This window comes from Centrocercus urophasianus, unplaced genomic scaffold, assembly GCF_019232065.1.
Source record: "Centrocercus urophasianus isolate 14NV4802_14NV808 unplaced genomic scaffold, USGS_Curo_1.0 seq_31, whole genome shotgun sequence".
NCBI classification, from domain to species: domain Eukaryota; kingdom Metazoa; phylum Chordata; class Aves; order Galliformes; family Phasianidae; genus Centrocercus; species Centrocercus urophasianus.
Genome location: NW_024884878.1, coordinates 1,927,465 through 1,947,815, shown reverse-complemented (window position 1 = coordinate 1,947,815; position 20,351 = coordinate 1,927,465). Strand labels below are relative to the sequence as shown.

The window sequence follows — 20,351 nt, the reverse complement described above, 5'->3', positions numbered from 1 at the left end:
GAAACTGAAATTCACTACTGCTCTCATATACTGCTCTCATTTGGTCAGGGACGTGATTTAGCGGAGGGTTGTTAGGGTAGCATGGTTAGGTTGTGGTCGGACTCGATGATCTTCAAGGTCTTTTCCAACCTGAGTGATTCTATGATTCTATGATTCTATAATATGCCTTATTCATCATCTTTGATACAAACCTACAGGACTTACACACAGAGATCTTATCCTGCAATTGCTGTGGGTAAGTGAATATGAAAACCAGCCCCTGCTGCCCACAGATACAGCATTACTGCGATGCACAGTGGTCACTTGCTTCACTGTCTCCTTTTGACCAGAAATTTCCCAGGGGGCAGGGGAGAGCACTTTTGACAAGGAATGTAATCAAATAGGCCTTGTGCTGCTGTTGAAAGCTATGGTGAACCAGTATTTTCTGAAGATGTTTGCTAAAAAACCCCTGATCAACTCTAGAAATGCTTATGCTCTGTTGCCAGAAGCTTGACTTCGACTCATGCTAAGGGGATCTGCCTGGAGGTCTATAGACCAAACAGGAGCTATGGCACCGGGATTCTATAGCTGCTAAGGATACAAATACAAAAGGCACACACTTCAGCCTGCTGAAGATCACAGAATCAGCATTTCTCTGATAGGGGACATCATAGCGTACCATGTGTAGGCTTTGAGGCCTTAACAATCTACAAATTAGGAACAGTAAAAAGAGCAGTTTATACATGAGTTCAGCTTCTCCTGGGATAATACATTAAAGGCACTGTTTTTCATGCCTGCATCAAGTCAGCAACAGCTTTGCAGCCCAGTGTGCTCAGAGCAGTGGGGAGGAAGGAAAGCAGTGAGTGTAGCTCTCACTCCAAACTCCCAGGCCCTTCCAGCTGTACTGAGCTATCTGGGACTCAGCAGTGGTTATTAACAGAAATTGCTAACCAGGAACCCTCAGTGTCTTTTGGCACCTTGATCCTATCTCATTTAGTAATCTCCTGTTGTCCTACAATACCGGTGTAACTTAATTCACTGCCTGCTGCGTATGAGTACCCTCCATAGAAAGAAGCCCAGCAGTGTAGGTGAATTTTAAATTCCCACTGGTCACATCCAGCCAGTTCTTTCTTCCAGGATTTGACACCGCTGATGGTATTTACACTTTATTTGAAATCCATTCACAGTTCGGATTTATCCCCTGCTACAACTAGACATTAAATAGCTACAGTGGCCTTTACTGATCTCCAGTGGCTCAAGATCACTAAACATGCTTTTACATTTTATTCAGCACAGTTCTTTAGGATTGAAATCTGTCCTTGAAGCCTTTGCCCACTGCTGTCACACAAGACAAAAAGATTCAGGTGATTTATTCTAAAGGCAATTGATAAAGCTTATAAAACCTTTCACACATGTGGTATGTTTGCTTTTTCAAGTTGCATATTTCTCCTTCAGAAATTGTCATTTAACCCACACTTCTGCTATTGCATCACCACAGTCAATGCTCATCACATTCTCAAAAGCACAGATTACCAACCTGTCCTGAGCTCATCCACCAGATATAACATTTCTTTCCCTCTCTTTCAGCACAAAGGCAATTGCAGCACATGTCTCTTCTCACTGCATATAGATTTCTTATACACACAGAGATGATGGGAGGCCTGGTTATAGGCACTGCTGTTCCCGGCTGACAGATATTTTTGGAGGTTTGGTTATTTTTTTAAACTACATAGTTCAGGTCAGCTAGAGTGCTAGGTTTATTACTTTAGCTCAAAAACCAAAGCGCTGCCAAGTCACAGATAAGAACTGTGGAAAGAAACTCAGAATTTCATTTTTGTAAGGGGATGCTCTTGTTATTTCAAGCTGTATTTTTTTTCCTGATCTCTCAGTTGGCTCCATTCTGTCCAGTAGTAGTCTGTGCTTGTCCAAAAGCTGTAAGTAATGTGTTTGGGGCATTCGGTCATCTTAGTGTATGGTAACTGTATTGCCAAACATGACATCAGTCCGAAGAGTGACCAAAGAGAGACCTGCCTATCATTTAACTACAGGTATCCAACCACTAAGTAACTCTTCCAATAGCTCTGCTAACTCCAATTCCCCTGCAGTACGGGCAAACCTATAAATGAGGTATCTAAAATAGGTGGGATGAATCACACTCGGGAAGACCCTATGTATCCTCATCAACTAGAAAGGAAACCTAAAGTTAAAAGCACAGTGAAAAACAGGCATAAGAAACTGCAAAGAAGTAACTCTGTTGTACTTCATCAAAATCCTCCTGGCTGTCTATATTATTTACCTAATAGCCATGTAATTGCAGGAATTTAATTGGCATTATTTCAGCTCTGTGGTACATCTGGTACATCTTTTTTTTTGTGAGAAAACTTTATTTGGCAGACTTCCTTTGACTTCCCAGCCACGAAAATAAATTCTCATGTATGTAGATCTTCCTCATCAAACCACACCAGTCTTCAAATGGCTCAATATAATCATAATAAAGCAAATGGTATATATTAATGCTTCAGCTGAAGGCTGCTTCCTAGCCTGTTTTTGATGTTGTGCTGCATTTGACACACCCACAGGATGTACTGATAATTTACAAGAAACAAAATGAATTCAATAAGATGTTGAATATTTACTTTCTCCAAAAGGTTCCAAGTGAATTCAATAAAAGGATCGTGACAGCTTTGAAGGAGCATGGTCATGGTCATTTGGTGAGCCAAGCATATTGCCAGTGTTTGGCAAGTAACAATAAACAGTAATTTAAAATTGCATTTATGCTTTTTTTAAAAGCAATTAAAATTGCTTTTTCTACATATTTTAAGTCTGAAAGGGGACTACTAAATAAACATTCAGAGGAATGTCTGTACTAAAATTCTAATGCTGGATATTGCCTCACTATCAAATGTATCTGGAAAAAACAATACCTGAAGCTTAAAAGAGTGAAGTATGAGAAATATTTAAACTCAGCGTTTCTATTTAACAGTGTCTTTATTTCCTTTTTACAAAAAGTAGAAATAAAAACAAACAAAACTTACTTGAATCAATGCTTTTGCCTCTGTCTCATTGAAGAGCTGAGCAGGCAGAGTCCTGACTGAAACTTTGACAGCATATTTCATTGACAAAGGGAACAAAAGATATATGACAACATATCCATGCAAGAGACAAAGTACAAAATGTGTTTTGTGGCCCAACATTTTGGAGGTTGCCTGTGTCACAGCAATTCTCAAATTGTTGCTTTTGCTCACCCATGCCTTTACATAGTACAGTTTACAAACAAGTTACATATACGCATATATCATAAAAAAAGTTTTGAATATGGTCTAACTGCTACGAATTAAGGCATCCTAACAGTTGCTGTTTTGCTGGTGAGGGATATGTCTCATATCAGTGTTTCAAAGGGATTCATTTCAGGCATTTCAGACAAAGTGAGACATCACAAGATATGGTTTAGAGGAAGAGTTCCTGCGGCTCCGTCTCTTCTGAACTCTTTTGACTGTAAGACTTCTGGCTTTTCCTACTGATGTTATCATGCCTGGAGAGAAAAAAGAAGAAAATTACATAGTGACACTAACAACATAGAAGGATTTGTCTTGTGCTTGTTTTCCCTATTTAATTTCATTTGCAAATATTGAACTCTCAGCTACTTTTTTTTTTTTTTTTTTAATCTTATTTATCTAGACAGGTACTACACACATTAGTTCTTAATATTGCAGATTATTACTGACTTTCATGTAGCTTCTATTCTGCAATCAAAGATGGAAAGCAATAGAAAGATGAGGAGCTGTTTAAGTCAGAACACTAATTAGTATGCTGCTAAATGTTCTGGAAATAATGGACAGAAAGCCTAAAACCTCTTACATTTTTCAGGAAATAGCAACACAGAGACAAAAGGATCCACTGCAACAAACAGAACCTGTGTTGTGTTTGTTCCTTACACTACATGGAAGGAACTCATCTACAGAAGGTAGCTTGCTGGACTTTCTTTATGCGTCTGCTTCAAGAAGTAGGGAAAACATGCCTCTTTTTAATGCTGGGACTACATCACATTTAACAATATAATTACATATTAGTTGAAACAATTATGAATTTTATTACATACACAGAAAACAATTATTTATCTACAGTATATTTTTATTTCCACCATACGTAAACTTTAATTAAAACCATTAATTTTATAATCTATCAATTATGTACATGACAACTGTGTATATTATTCTAGTTAAGGTAGGAAAACTAAACGCTGTTTCTTCAGTTCCTTTCACATTGCCTTCTCCCGAGACCCCAGCCTACTCTCCTTCTCTTCAATTAACCTTTCAGATGAAGGATTTTGGACCGACTGTCCAGCCCATGGCAACTTTCAGTGAAATTATGTCTTCTTTTCAGAAACTACTGCAGTAAAGCTCCCACAATGCAACCATGACAAGCTGGATAGTGGTTGCAAAGGATAGATCCTGATGGTAAAAAACCTGGACCAAATGGCAAGGTTGTGTGCAAAATATTTGTCTTAAACTTAGAAACTTGCAACTCAGAAAAGAACATCCGTAAATTCTGTGGGTCAAGACTTAAATTATTTTTACACTGATTTTACACTGCACTAGTTTGAATCATAACTAGTTTATTAAATGTAGAGATAAGCATCTTTTTCCTAGAACTCACATTTGGGATGAAGATGGAATTTTCCCAGCACTATACGTGGCAGTGAGAAATTTTGAAGGTTAGATCCACTTGCTACTTTAGAGGCATGCCCAGCATACTGTCTGATAGAAACCTAACAGTAGATTCAGCTAATTGATCCTGATGTATGAAGCAGTTTTAGCTACTGATAGCTGCGGCTAATAAGAGGCTTTGTATTGATATGATGAGTTACTGATATGATGCAGATCTTCCATTAGTTAAAGGGTGGGAAAAAAAGCCAGTTTATTGGCATACATGAGAGATGGAAAAAAGTACAAGCATTTGCTTGGCATCGTAATATATAAGCAACCAACCATTCCTTCTGAAAGGAGAAAATATGTCATAAGATGTTTCACACATCTCAAATTTACTCTAGAACCTTAAGAAAAATAGGGTGTCTCAATTTTCAAAAGGACTCTAGAAACTTTGATATTATTCTCTACTATTCATTGTAACCAACTTGAATAAAATAAACTACGTGGCCTGCATGTACCTGAGTACATCCTGAAACAATAAAACAAACGCAATAACAGAAGCTGAAGAAAAAGAACCTGATAATAGATGGACAAGAACATAATTTGATTCTAGGTAGATTTTGCAGAACAATTTCAGATTTCAGAATATGCTAATAAAATCCCAAATACAAGAGATCTAGAGTTAAAACAATTTCAGGACTGTGTCCAGTAATAAAGCCTCTGAATATAACTATCTGCACAGGTTTTAAACACCAAAAACTGCACTATTTTCCAGAATGGCTGTTTTTTAAAAACTTTTCTAAGATGGTAATTATACAGACTTCCCAACACACGCAGGACTGGCACTGCATCTGAGGGTGATGATTTTCCAGTAAAGTTTCACTGGGTAGAGGGCAGCATGCAGCAGCCTAATGAAGAATACCACAAAGGCTGGCTTGGAAATTCTGAGAGGCTGCATGCCTGCATTCTGATTTATGGGAAGAGCAAAAGGTTTTTACATGAACTTTAGAAATCTTATGCCACTTAATCTGGCACACAATCTGCCCACTTCTGTCCTAGTCTCTGGGTACAATAACTGCACCTTGAAGCTGAGTTCCAATTGCACGCTCCTTGTTTTCTACTCTGATTTTCCATACGCTCCATTGCCATGGGAGCATGGAGAAGTAGAGCAGCTCCATGGCACGGTGGATCACAGTGCCTCATGGATGGCTACATGTAGGGGCCCAGCTGCAGCCAATTTGTACTCTCTCTTATTGCCTTGGGTGAACTGCCACCCTGCTCACATAAGAGTTTACATAAAGCAACAGCAAATTACAGCAACTGATGAAATCTATGGGATGGCTCCAACAAAAGAACAAGATTATGGCTGTGTATGAGCCTGGATACACTGTGGGTACTGGAGGCTGTTCACTGATGCTCCCTCAAACTGCTGCTCTGCAGGCAGCTTTCTATGCTGGAATTTCCCTTGTTTTCACAGCACAATTAAAGTTCTAGGAAACTTTACAGTTCTGCTTCTGGATTCACATAAATCTTGCTGCTGATTTCAGAACTTCCCTTCCTTCGCTTTATGGAAATTAAGTTTTTAAACATGGGAAGCTCCTGACAGTAGGAAAAAAAAAGTGAACAAAAAAATTCATTAGATTTTTAGAAAAAAAGTAACTTGTGAGGAATTTAAGCTTCTGAACTGCAGCATGATTAGCTTATAGTTTTCTCAGAAGTTTCTTCAAATGGATAATTTTGAAGAGAAATACAGTCATTTCCAGATCTAATGAAAGGATTTACGTCTCAGCTTAACAAAAAACCATGATCATCTCACTAATTTAGAACAGTTGATAAATGATGAGAGCTAATTTTTAAAAGTAATTTGCTTGTAAAACAAACGTATATTTTGTCAAATGTTTTCTCCAACATGTCTTTATGTACTTTGAGGGACTGGTCTCCATCTGCCTGATTAGCCCTCATGGAAAACATTTAAGAGTTTAAATGCAGTCAAAGTCATCAAACTTTTCAAAAGCAGATTTAACTTCAAAGTCTGAGGGAGAGTAAGAAAAATCTATAAAAGCAGGAGAGCACTGGACTTAACGTACAGCATCCTGCCTCATGTTCTCTATATTCTCAATTTAGAGAAGAACTGTGGTGTTTCTGTTCACCTTATGAGAGGAAATTTAGTTTCCAATGTCATCTGGTACTTCACTTCATTCAACAGAGGCTGAATACTCAGCCAAAGTAAGCTATACTCTCTAGTGGATTTATGAGCGTGACTATTTTTTACGCCTGCTTGGAACTGAAATCTCCAGCTCAGTGGTGACATCAGCAAAAATCCTTCATAAATTTCTGCTTTTCTAGGAATTGAGATGTTCTACTCATCTATTTATTTCCCTTCTTGTGCATCAATCAATTCTGTTATTTCAGTTATGAAGTTAGAAAACGCATGCAATTTGAGAAGACAAAGCAACAGAGATGATAAATATCTCCATGCACATACCAAGCATAGTTACACAGATGTTCTTCATTCAGTGTGCTAGAGGAAAGATTGGTGTGGCTGAAGCAAGGCCCCTAAGGAAGTACAATATCAGATCAGTCAGAAACATGCATTGAGCTTCCCACATGCATAACTAGGAAATCTATCAAAACATGCAGTCAAATGGCCATGGCAGCATTTTAACAGATTTCTTTTTAAGTTAGTAAATCAGGCTGAATCTTTTTCTTCTTGGAGGTATATGCTGTGGTCTTTTAGGTAGGTATGAAAATATATTCCTTCTATAATTCTGATGTTCATAACAACAACAAAAACAAGCAGAGTTTTCACAAGTGATGTGCATTTTGCAGTGCAAGTGACAATGTTGTTAGAATTATCTTATTCAACTCTTTAAACTTGTTTGGGATCTATGAAAAACACTCATGAGACTGCACTCCATCAGAATGCCTTTGAAGGGAGATTCTTTATCACCATAAAATTGGAACCATCCTTTTGAAAAATAAATTGCTACTGGGTTAAGAAAAGACTTCTATGGCAATTCAGTTGAGTGATATGCAAATTAGCAGTTCATACCACGACTCCAACTGAACTTTAATAAATACACTTCCACTTCAATTTAGCCTATTAGACCTCCTCTGAAATTTTCAATTCACTTCACATTCTGATACCATGTGCTTTCAGTAGCACCCATTAATATGGATTTGTTACTGTTTCCCAGTTCTCTGTTTCAGATGTACCTTTTCCACATTCATGTTGTCTGCTCTGTGCCTAAGATTTTCCTGTGTTTTTCTCCCATTACCTCATCATACTTTTTGCAGTATATAATTCACTATCCCTCTTCCTACATCTAGTCTGCCTTACATTCTTTATTTTTTTTTCATCTTGAACTTACTCTTTTGCCTCATGTCTTTCCATCCACCCCCCTTCCACACAGCCTTTCAGAGAGGATTAAATTATCTACCATTGCCTTTCACTCATTTCCTTATTAGATTTCCAGATACCTGAACTTCTCTCTGCTCCACAAACACACTGTGCTCACAGTCTTTCCCACCTCCAACTCTCGGAAGATACATTTATTCAAGTTATTTTCTCCCTGATTTTGAGCAGAAGAGCTAGACTTATAACTGGAGACATCCCTCATTCTGCTGTGATCCCCAAAAGCACACTGCCCACTGCAGAGAGGGGAATCAGTCCATTTTGCTATAGACCAACCATATGCTCTGCTAAGGGAAGATCGTGTGCTCTGGGGAGGAGGCTGCAAAGGAGGTTGGGTACTGACAGCTTAGATACTTAGGGGATGGCTGTAGCTTGCATAGAAGCAGAGAGAACCTCTTCCGCTGTTTTTACATTCTGCCACTAATTTTCATCCTGTTGGCTTCATTATGTGCATAGAGCATAGTTGGTCTAGTCCTGCAGGTATTTACTGTGCAGAAAATCCCATGCATTCGAACATGGCATTCTGTTTTTATGACCTCTCACTCAGAGCAACATCTAATATCATTTCCAGATGAATCATGTCTGCGTGGAGAGCTTTCAGTACAGAATATGTGCACCATGTGCACTGAAAGTATGGACTATGTACTTTGGTAGTGTACCAAAGCCTGCTACTCCTCAAAAAAGCCTTCTAAAATTAAAACAGTGGATTGGTTTTCTACTTCTCAAATACAGTAAATTACTTGTGTATATCCTTTTGCTGTAGGAAGGTAGGAAGAAGAAGCTGTCAAACATTCATTACTTAAAAAGAAGGAAAAAAAGGCTCCTTTCAGTGCACTCACTGGCTTGTTTCTTCCTTTTGTCAGAGCTGCTGGGTTTCCCTTGCTGTCTGCTGTCTTTCTTCCTAATGATGAAAAAGGCAGCGTCGATGAGGTTTTGATCAGGTTTGCCGTTTGACAGTTGTTGTTATTATTTTGGTTACCACTCAGTGTCTCCATTATGGATCTAAAGGTTCCAAAAGGCCTTTTTAGCTGGTCCCCCGATGGTTCCCCAGTGGTGGGTGGAGCCCGTGAAAGTGCTTTGCCCCGTTCTTTATCCTTTTCCTCATTTAGCTCTGCCTCAGCTAGCTCCACCTGCACCACAGGCTCCTCGAAAGTCACTCTGAGTTTCAAATTTTGCGAGGTTCTGCGTTTTGAAGATGGAGACTTAAGTGCACTCTTAGGGCTTGTGGCAACCTTTTGAGCAGCAGCACCGTCTGTGCTGGAAGGAGAGCTGTCTCCACAAAACTGGCCCTGAGGTACAGTACCAGATTGATACTGAGCCTCGTTATCTGGATCGCTGCTCTCTGAAGTAGGGGAAGGGCTGTGACCATCCACTGACTTAGAAGCTCTGGTACTAAAAGGGAAGCGGCGCCCTGCTGCTGAAGTATGCTTCTTAATCATCAGGTGCAAACTCTCTGTACTCTCAACACTTTCCACTATGGGTTGAGGCCTTAGTTTGTCAGTTCTTTTCACAGGAGTGTTCTTATGATCCTCAGAATTAGCTGAGTCTGTGTCAGACTCACTGAGAGACCTTTGCATAAGCTGCCTCAGTCTGGCTAACTTCAGCTCCCTTTTCTCTGGCAAAATCTTCTTCACGTTCTTGGAGGATGCATGAGCATCCTGAAATTCCAAGGTCAGTTTTTCCTGCATACAGACATTTTCAGAGATTTCCTTTCCCAACAACTGGCGCAAGATTTTATCTGAGTCCTCATCTTTCATCTTGGCTCGAGTGCGACTAGAAGTTCCCAAGCTGCCAAGAATCTGAATCCCATCTTGGGCGTTCAATTTACTTTTTGGTGGAGACAATTCATCTGCTTCAGATGGTTTCCACTGGGGTTTGCCGGAGGCAGGGGATGATGGTGAGCTTAAAGAAAAAAAGAGGAGGAAATACCACGGCCAAATTAATGCACATATAAAATGCAAAACTGTCATTTCCCGTTTACAAGTCTGTCTCAGCTTATTGTTACTTGTCCTCTTTCTCACTACTCACGTGGAATTCATTACTATGATGCTAGAATGAAGATTACAGAGAAAAGGATGTAACCCTGCTTCCATTTCTAATTAGAACTTAAGTCTCTCCACTTTCTTTTACAAAGGAAAAACCTTAAAAGAAAAAGAATAATGTCAATGCCAAAGACTTGTTTATCAGAGAAACTTTTGCAAAACTACTGTTGCCTTTCTGTGGGAACTGACATCATAGATTAGAAGGTGAAAAAAAAGCCAAAAGGGCAAATGCCTACTATTCAAGTCACCCCACATAACAGAAGATAAAGATTAAAAGATAAGATAAAGATTTTAAATACTGCTAAGTATCAGCTCTATGTAGAGCAATGATTTCATAAATATAAGCTTCATCTGACAGCAGCCAAATAAGACTTCATAAAAATTCATGTATGTTTACGCTCAAACCTTTTCAGACATGAAATACTGAAAAGCAGGTGAATAGTGACATTAATTTATTTCAGTATTATTAGATCAATAAATTAATTTTAGCACTGCAAATGATATATAGTAAGGAAGTGGAAATGGAAATAGAAATAGAAATTACACAGGCCATTTCTTTTCCCATGATATATACCAGATTTTGATGCTCCACATTCTTATTTTAAGCCAATTTTTCTTTAAACAAGGGTAAAGTGGAAAAATTAAGGTTGATGTGAAGCAGTGAATCAATAAATCTCTTTTTCCTTTTTTTTTTTTTTGTCTCTTCTCTGTTTTTCTTCTCTGCCAAGTCCATAAACTGTGTACAAAATTCACATGAATATAGTATCCACCTTCAGTCCATTTTGAGTTATCCTTGTGGGAAAATGGGCAAACCAAAATAGAATTTACATGTATATAAAACAGATAATGACAACAGGTCTGTTAGATTCTCATAGATTAACATCTGCCTATGATGTCTATAAGATGACAATATCCCAAAGTCAGTTCTAATTAGAAGAAGTAGCAACCATCCATGAAAACAAATTCAAAATAATAGGTTGCCATTTTCAAACTCACTTAACTACAGCCATGTTGAAACCTACTCTCTTACAGAAAAAATGAATGATGAGAGATCTGCTCTCACCTATTTTTATCTGATACTGAAACTGTCCTGGTGCTCACAAGTACTCAGATGAAAGACCACATGGAAAGTCCAGCCAGCAAAAATCACAGAAACCAAATGAGCTGGAAGACAGCGTTTGGTCCCTTTGTCCCTGCTGAGCTGGCAGACATGAAGTACAAAGACCATGAGTACTAACATAAAGGACAAAAAGACTCTTTCCAGTGTGGTTGTCTGCTTCAGCAGGAATTTGGATTTTTAATCCCTTCTGTAGCCAAAGTTCCTTTAAAGAAGTGCACCGCCAATCCCAATGTCTTTATTACCTATTTTGTAACTACTTGCACTTGTCTGAAATACTGACGGATGAACTTCAGGGATATGATGTACTTGTTCAAAGCAATGCATAAAATTCTGCAAGATCGAACAGAAAACAGTCACCGCTACTGCAGGTTCATACATGACATCCCAGAGTTCAGGCCACCAATGTCAGTGGAAGAAGTTTTAATTAAGCTGGATTTCTACTTTTAACATATATTTAACTCCCTTGAGACTCCATGAAACAAGGGAAAACACTGTGTGCACCTTCTGCAGAGGAAACTGAATTAGAAGGTAATGGTAAACTGAGCCCTATTTGCACCTGAATTATTTTATTCCTTTCAGTGTCATCTTGAGAGGGAGGTTGTGTGCTTACTTGATTTCCATGCACCACATTGGAAATCTGTGGCAGAAGTTAAGAGACAGATCAGGAGGCCCTAAGCTGTGTGTCTGCTGGAAGGGTCTCTTTCTTCCTCTTTAAGGCTGTGTCGACTTCTGGGACTTGCGTGGACAGAGAATAAATAATATGTAAAATTTCTAGAGTTTTGGCCTTTTATAAGAGCTACTGCAGGCAAAAGATTTAATGAGCTTAAGGATCTTATTACTCTGACAGCATGTTTTGATGGTAACTGTCTTTATGAGTAACAGCTGGTAGGTATGGTGAACCAGCACAAGGTCACACTTTCGTATTACATTTGTAAGGGCTTCTAGGATTCTCTGCTATTAATCTAACCAAAGATACAATCTATTCCACTGTAAATCTGATTTTAACTCTGGGGAAAAACTGAAACTATTAATTCCATAATCAACATGTTCAATATTTATATAACGTTACACACTTTCAAATTCTCAGCTTCAAGCCCACAGGGTAAAAGATGCACATTCACTTCGACAGAACTCATCTATTATTTAGACAGATCACAACTTCTCATGATAACTGTGCAAATCCATGCTACAGTAAAATTCCAGTCATGTTACCTTGTGGATGTGGGCAGAGACTTGCCCTCTGATCGCTGGGCCTCTAAAAGTTGTTGGAGTTGGTTCTGCAACGTCACACGTTCTACTGTCTGCCTGCAAGACAGTGTGATCTTGAGTTTTATAACTGTCAGTGTTAGTAATCTACAGGATAAATTGTTCAACACTGCATTCCAAAGATAAGCCTTCTTCACCTACAGGTAAGATTAATGGATAAAGACATGAGTTTATAAATAACAGCATGAGCAGAGATTCTGTACTTCCAAAATCCTAAGGGCATTTTGTGATCACTGTACAATAGCAACACAAAGATGCACTTGTTTGTGAGAGATTACTTATTAAACTTTGTACAAGGACAAATGTGGGATCATAAATAGCTCATGGGAACTAAGTGACTTACAGAAAATACAATTCCAGAAATGAACATATTTCAGAGCAACAGCAGGGCCACATGGCTCTTGATTGTGAAAAGGAAGAACAATGGGACAGAGTAAGAAATTACTTCCTGTATTCGGTGGATAGCTTTTACTCAGCTAAACAGTGGTTCAAAACAACCACTCTGTCCTTTTCTCCCTGCAAATGTACTGAGAGTCTTAGCCTACTGGAAAGGGCTGGTAAAACTGCTGGTAATCTGCAAATCTTCAAGTAGTGCTATGAAAATGAAGGAATAGATCCATTTATCACAAAAGTTCTCATCATCCCCACCCCTTCCCAATTTGGATCCTTTATTTTAATATCAAAACATCCCTTTAGCTTGTTGACCACAAGACAACATTCAGTCTTGTTTGGTAATGTAAGTTTCAGTGCCCCCAGATACCACAGAGTTAGATAGAATTATTGGGAAACTACCAGAAAACAGTAATTTTCATTTCAGCTTTTCATTTGTGCATATAAACTGTCTTTCACTTGGGATGCAATTTGTACGTTTGGTTTAATTACCTGATCAGGAAAAATAAGAACCCAGCAGGCAAATATGACCTCGTCTGTTTCACTCATGTTCTACGTTTGTTGCTGCAGAACTAATATGTTTCTAGTACTTTTGTTCGCATTAGACTTACATATCCAGTATTGTTCTCCAAGACTGATTTGGATTCTTTCTCAGTTCACATACCATCAGCAGAAGATCTAACTATGTTCCAAATGCAGTCTTAATAACTTAATATAACTGGCAATGTCAAAGCCAGAAAGAATCCAAATGGCTGTACTTACAAGGCTGACCAAACTTTTACTTCTAATGTATCAGTTACAAGTAAAGTGTGGATCTGAGAAATACTAGAGAAATAAAGGTGGGATCTTGACATGCTGCCTTGCCATCACTTTTTACAACATGATCATGTTTTATGTACATATTTACTTTCTTTAGTTTTCTGTCTTCCTTTCTCTTGCCTACACACTTCCTCACACTGTTTTAAAATCACTCCTACCATCTGTCAACATTGGCTTACACTGCAACTCCCCAGACACTCTCATTTGAGAGCCAAAGAAATTTTCCTTGAGATTAGACTGTGATACGGTTTATCTGTTTGATTTTCTTTTTATGTGTTCTTCAACTTCTATTTCTAAATACCTAAATCTCAAACGTTTAGCTTTAATGGAAATGTATGACACCTCTTCTACAGTGTTAACATTCTCTTTGCAGTTAAACATTTTATTGTGCTAAGAGAATCAACATCTCCTTCATTTTCACAGTTCAACTTGTTAATGGACACCCCACAGTACACAGAAACACACACATCCTGCCAGACATTTCTCCAGAGAAATGTAACATACATACCTATGATAACACTGAAAATGAGAGATCTGAACTCCTTGGAAAAACAACATGAAGTGTTAAAATGAGTCTGATTCAGGAGACAAGACCACTGCAGAATTACAAGTAAGAAAGTCTTTAATGTATTCAATACCAAATTCGTAGGGCTGTATTTTAGACAATGATCCCACTAGGTGCTATGTGAGGAACCTGATACCTCTCCTTAGATAATTCTGAACCTCTAAATGAAATCAGAGTGTTTAGTTACTGAATAGGGAATGTAGTGAAGCACTATCTAATGAAGTATCATCATTCATAGTATGTTGCCTTAATAATAGCTAGAAAATAGAATCATGGAATCAGAATATTCTGAGTTGGAAGGATCTACAAAGATCATTGAGTCCAGCTCCTGGCTCTACACAGGACCACCCAAAATCCAAATCCTATGTCTGACACTATTATCCAGACACTATTTGAGCCGTGGCAGCTTGTGGCTGTGACAACACCTCTGAGGAGCCTGTTCCATGCCTCTGCCCCTCTGCTTCCCTATTTAGGACGATGTAGGCTGTGATGAAGCCACCTCTCAATCTCCTATGGGTCAAACAAACCAAGGAACCTTATATGTTTTGTCCTCTAGACCCTTCATCATTTCTGTAGCTCTCTTTTGGATGTTTTCTAATATTTTCATGTCCTTCCATGCCCATGTCTGTACTCAACGCAGTACTCAAGTACATGGTGGGACCATCCCTTCCCTTGCCCGCTTGCAGTGCTGTACCAGATGCACCCCAGGGCATGCTGCTGGATCACATTCAACTTGTCATCAGTCAGAGCTTCAGACCTTTCTACATGGCAAATTGTAAAATGTGAGACAGTGACTTGGTAAGGCCTACAGAGTTGTGTGAAAGCAGAACGACAACCAGTACTTTGTATAGGATCTGTGAAAAATTTTTGTGACTATACTGGGTTCTCTCAGAAAATTGTTCAGAAAATTGTATTGGTTTGACCAAAGTTCTGTAATTAGCAAGAGATGAAAACCAAAGATTTATTTTGAAGTTAGTAGCAGATGTATTTATTTATTTATTTATTTCTGTGGGCCACTTTCCTTTTTTAACTACAGAAAGATTTTTTTTGTTTCTTCATTTTCTTGGAACAGTCTCAGTTAATCCTCCTATGAAGATTTAATTGAAATTTTCTAGTTAGAAATAGTTTCCTTCTTTCATAAAATCTTTGCTGAAAGGGGACCTAGATTGAACTCAAAAGTTGTTGTTGCAGTTTTTCATCTTTAAAATGAACTGCTTTGGATCAAAGATCCGTAAGACATGAAGACCTTGGCAGACTGTGATTTTATTGTTTTGCTTTTGTGACTTCTCTTCAGGAATGACTCCAGAGAGTGTGACGGATTAGGGTGATTTCTGAATAGAACTGTTTTGTGTTGTCTGGAAGAGCTCATAAGAAGAGAATGAAATATATTAATCTCTTCTTTGGTTTCAGACCATTGAAGAAAGATCTTGTAAGGTGTTGATTTAAGACAGTTTCTGTACTCTGTTCTTCTTGCACAGTATCAGTCATTTCAGTCTTCTAGTGGTTGGGGGCATACAGTATTCAGAGAATTTCTTATGCCTTGTTGATAAGGAGCCCAGAAAATTAAGCAGTGTGTACAATCAACGCATGTTTACAGTAGCTGAGAAAAAGTAGGGAAGCAGATAAGGGTTAGTGTGTTGATAGTACTATCCTGAACAGTCAAGTAATCCATCATGATTTGAATATAACTATAATAATGTCCATGAACACCAGTAGAAATAGATGGAGTAAATACAGCAAAACTAGCTCAGCTGCCCAAGCAGGATCTTTTCCTACGTAAGAACAGTTTAAAATGACTTAGGCTGTAAACTGGACTTTGTTCAGATGCTGTTGGGATTTTTAGAGGTGCTGCAGCCAATAAACTCTCCTACATTATTAGAGATGAGGCTCCTTGAGAAGTTGCTCCAGGCATGCACTTCATGCTATACTTGGATTTTTATGCAGACCTGTAAGGACAGAGAACTAATACTACCCATTCTCTCCTAAAAAATTACAAAACAGGTATCTGATTATAATAAAATGGCACTATTTGTTTATTTTTAAGTTTCATTTTATTATGGTAATAAAAACTGAATTGCTGTGGTGAGTTGGCTCTGGGTGGCAGGCAAGCACCCACGCAGCCACCTCCATGAGATAGGGGCAAAAATTAGGAAGAATTGAAGTGTGTTGAGATAACCACAGGCACGTCACTTATCAGCTACCATCAGAAGCAAAACAGATTTGATAAATTTAATTTATAGACAATTAGCATGAATTTTTATGGATTATGTATTGGGAAACAAAAATAGGAAAACATATAAAACACCTAACTTCCCCTTGTTTGGGCTTTTACCACTTTCATCTGTGCTCCAAGCACCTTTCCTGCCTCACTGTCAGGCTTCACTCTAGGCAACTCTCCTATCCCCATGTTATCACTGCAGATTACACTCACTCTTTTCAGGAATGCAGTGAATGACATAGGTCTGAAACAGTGTGCAGCAGCTTCTCTCCTTCCTTCTCACTCTTCTTGTACTCTAGTGCTTTGCACACTTCAGTTTATTCAGGATCCAACTGATATGGAATGGACTTATGCGAGGGCTCCACTGCCCTCAAGGACTGTGCCTGCTCCTGCATGGGCAGCAGTTCCTTTGTAGGTGTTTTTTCCTTTCCACAGAGCACCTGCAACTCCTTTGATGCTTTTGTTACCTCAATCTCTCTTTGTTCCCTCCTCCTTGACATATTCTGCCATTTTTCAAGTACGTTCCCTTAGAGACATCAGCAGCTTGGATGATAAACTCAGCTGTGTCCTTCAGCTGATCTTTTGTTGGAAATGGCTGAAACACCCTGACCTCTTGTCACAGAGGCCACCTGTTTTCAACCGCATGCAAATAAAACCATGGAGTTTACACTCAATACAATCGTTCACACTGTTTGCATAACATGATATGGTTTCATTATATATATTGTTTTCAAAAGGCATTTTCACTGCCTGTGGTAGATGAAAAGCTCTGCTATTTTTGTTTCCTCCTAATATTGAAAACCAATATTACAACTGTGAAGAGCCACCAACTGTATATAAAAGGAAACATGCCATATGAACAAAAATTGTGATCAGCAATGATGTCATCTCAAGGCACTCAATGGGGAAAAGGACTGCATTGCTTATGTATACATTTATATTGTATATATTCCCTTTTTCACTCCCATTCCCTTCATTTCAGTTCACAAAAAGATGCCAGAAACAGAACAGCTGGCAAACTAAAGGTGAAGGAGTGAGAAAGCATGGCAAAATAAGGGAGGAATATGACTCATATGAGAAGCAGAAAGTGGACACTGCTAACAGACTGAAAACAAAAAATGGTATTAAGAATGAACCCCTAAGAACCCTAAGAACTAAACACTTACTCCTTTAGTTGCTTTGTTAGCTTGACAACCTGAGAGGCCAATGACATACAGGTCTCCACCACCACTAGGTAGCGGGAACACATCGTGTGCCCATGTCGCTCAGCACTTTGTGAGGGTTTCTCTCCCATGTGGTTTTGCATGGTGACATTTGCTCCATATTCAACTAATGTCTGTAAAGTCAAGAAAGGAAACAATGACATCCATAAGCACGAATCTTTACACATAACTAAAATCCACAGGAGCAAGGGTAACACAGCAGAGTGTTCTGTGGTTAAAAGGCACTGTAAAAAGTTTGCATTTTTCCTTCTGCTTTTGAAATTCTATTAGTTTTCTGCTCATTTGTTTCTGTGAGATAACATAGCTTCTAGCATTCATAGAATGCTATGAATGAATGAGTGAATGAAAAATGTGAAAACCAGCAAATGAAAACAGAATACTTACATTTAAGCAACTAATAATTCACTTCTGAGACGTGGCAATAAACTTTTTCAGATGTCTGTGCTTTGCTGACCATTGTGCTAATTTTGAACATGGTAGACTTAGAAAAGGAGACATGGGCAGCTGCAACTGAGAGGCATCCATGCTAGAACATTTGTGTCTGAGGTTATAGAGGGCAGCAATGAGCTGTAATAGCTGGGTTTGAAACACTCAGTGGAACAGTCTCAAATATCTTTAGAGAAGCTATTAGAGAATTAATGCTTGGATAGAAAAGGTGGAGTAGAGTCTTCCCAGAAACCTCTTTGGTTCTGATGGGCTCAACATTATTAAGGTTCAGAACTATTTAGAATTATGAAGAAAGAAATCTGTTCAAAGAGTTTTTCAAACTGTTTTCACGTTGGAAAACATCTCATTGCTTTCCAGCTGGGTTACCCTCTACTATCTCCTTAGAGAATACCGAAGTAATTGTCAGCTTCTAGTCTTTAGGCCACAGCTCATATTCTGATGCTTATCCCTGTGTTAAACACAGAAGTAAAACTCCAGCTTGTTGCTAGGAAACTGTCCAGATAGTGAACACAATCTCTGAATTCTGGAATTTGAATCCAAAACATTGCAAACACAAAGTTCTGTCAAGCTGACTTCAAGACTTGCAATAACTAAAAACAAACCCTCACGCTTTCTTCTAGTTTATGATAATCAGTGTTCCAATTTTTGCATGTATAGAATGAGAGCTAGGTGTATGCAGCAGTTTTCAGTCAGGCTTTTCTTACAGCACTCTAGAAAAAAATGCTGAACCAAACCGTAATATATCCCAAAACAGCATCATTAGCTGTAGGGGGTGTGGGTGGTTGAGCTCCACCTAGGCTGACTGAATTATTCAGGAGCAGATGAGACCAGCTAGGGTTAGAGTGACCTTGTTGACTCAGAGCAGCAGGCACAGAGACCTTTTCATCTGCTGACCAAGGAGAGGAATAGAAATTTATGAGCACTCTTGAACTGTACTGAACGTAAAAAAACCTTGAGATTAACTTGCCAATAAAGATAAACAAGCAGGAGGAGTACAAATCTGCAAATAGCACATAGATTGCTATTTGTCTGCACATAGACAAATAGCAAATAGATTGTAACATGATGATCTGCTCTTCAAGCCACTCTTCAATAGCAGATTTGTTTCTCAAATATCATTTTTTCAGTTGCCTGAATTAATTTTATTACTATTTCTTCACCAAACAGCTTTCATTCAAAGTGATCCCACCACCAAATACTAGAATGTACTCCTGTGACTAAAGGTTCTGTTGACTCTGATGGACAAAGGGTACATCTGTGTCCCTGATTCAAGACAAAGTGAAGTTGGGTTTTTTTTCCAAGCGCCATTCAGTTCAACCATACAGCGTTTTTGGCTTGTCTACATCGAACACTGGTACTGTAGAGAGTTATCCAAACTGATTTATTCAGATCTGGCTCTCAGAAGCACTGTAGCCATACAAATCTTCTCTCAACAGGTCAAATTCCCTTTAAAGCAGCACTGTATAACAAAGCTGTATTGCTCTTTGTGGAAATACAATTTGTTTAAGAAATCACTATCACACTATTATGTTTCATATCGTTACACTAAAAGATTACAACTCTGGAAAGAATGGTTTGCTCAAGGTGGAAATCCTACCACACAGAACAAATTGTAACTTTTAGACTTTGCTAAGAAGAGCTGCAACTTTTCATTGGAAAAAGAAACAGAAGGAAAACATCAAAATCAGTAAGAAGATCACATCCATATTGGCTGTCTTTTTTTTTTACAGAGCAACACATGTATTAACTGCTCGTGCCTAAACTAAATAATCATGCTATCTTCTGGCAGTATGTTTACTTTAGGTTCAAAATAGCATAATAGAATTTTGAAAGAGAACTTTATGGTGTTTTAGTCTGAGTTCTATTTGTTTATTCCAGTATATCTTAAGGTATCAATAACTAGTTCTACGTGTAAAGTTTCCTGTAAACATTTTAATAGTTCAATAGCTCATAATTTAAAATTCATTTGACTTAAACTACATTTCTGATATAGATAATACTCTACCTGTATACATCCTAGATAGCCATGTTGAGCAGCTATGTGAACAGCAGTATTTCCATCCTGATCAACTTCATCCAGTGAAATCCCTTGTTCTTGCATAAACTGAAGAAGCCATAGAAGGATTTTCTCCTAAGAGAAGGGGTGAAAGAGATGCCACAAAAGATAAGGAATAATAAGAATGGACAGGTACTAGAGGAATGCTGGTACTGTCATCTG

The 20,351-nt window shown here is 38.4% G+C and overlaps 1 protein-coding gene across 5 annotated transcripts in view; it reads right to left on the bottom strand.

Annotated features, from left to right (window-relative positions):
* Positions 1 to 3,019: 3,019 nt before the first annotated feature.
* Positions 3,020 to 20,351, bottom strand: part of LOC122166059 (synuclein alpha interacting protein) — an 80,516-nt gene continuing 63,184 nt past the window's right edge. For 4 of the 5 annotated variants that reach the window (XM_042829551.1, XM_042829553.1, XM_042829554.1 and 1 more), the window contains 6 exons: positions 20,139 to 20,264; positions 17,630 to 17,799; positions 12,418 to 12,510; positions 8,883 to 9,945; positions 7,114 to 7,184; positions 3,020 to 3,511 (listed from right to left, as the gene is read on the bottom strand). In XM_042829551.1, the coding sequence (XP_042685485.1) occupies positions 3,427 to 3,511; positions 7,114 to 7,184; positions 8,883 to 9,945; positions 12,418 to 12,510; positions 17,630 to 17,799; positions 20,139 to 20,264 (1,608 nt within the window). In that variant the 3' untranslated portion in view covers positions 3,020 to 3,426. The remainder of the gene's footprint in view (positions 3,512 to 7,113; positions 7,185 to 8,882; positions 9,946 to 12,417; positions 12,511 to 17,629; positions 17,800 to 20,138; positions 20,265 to 20,351) is intronic. The other variant, XM_042829555.1, reaches the window with a different exon arrangement.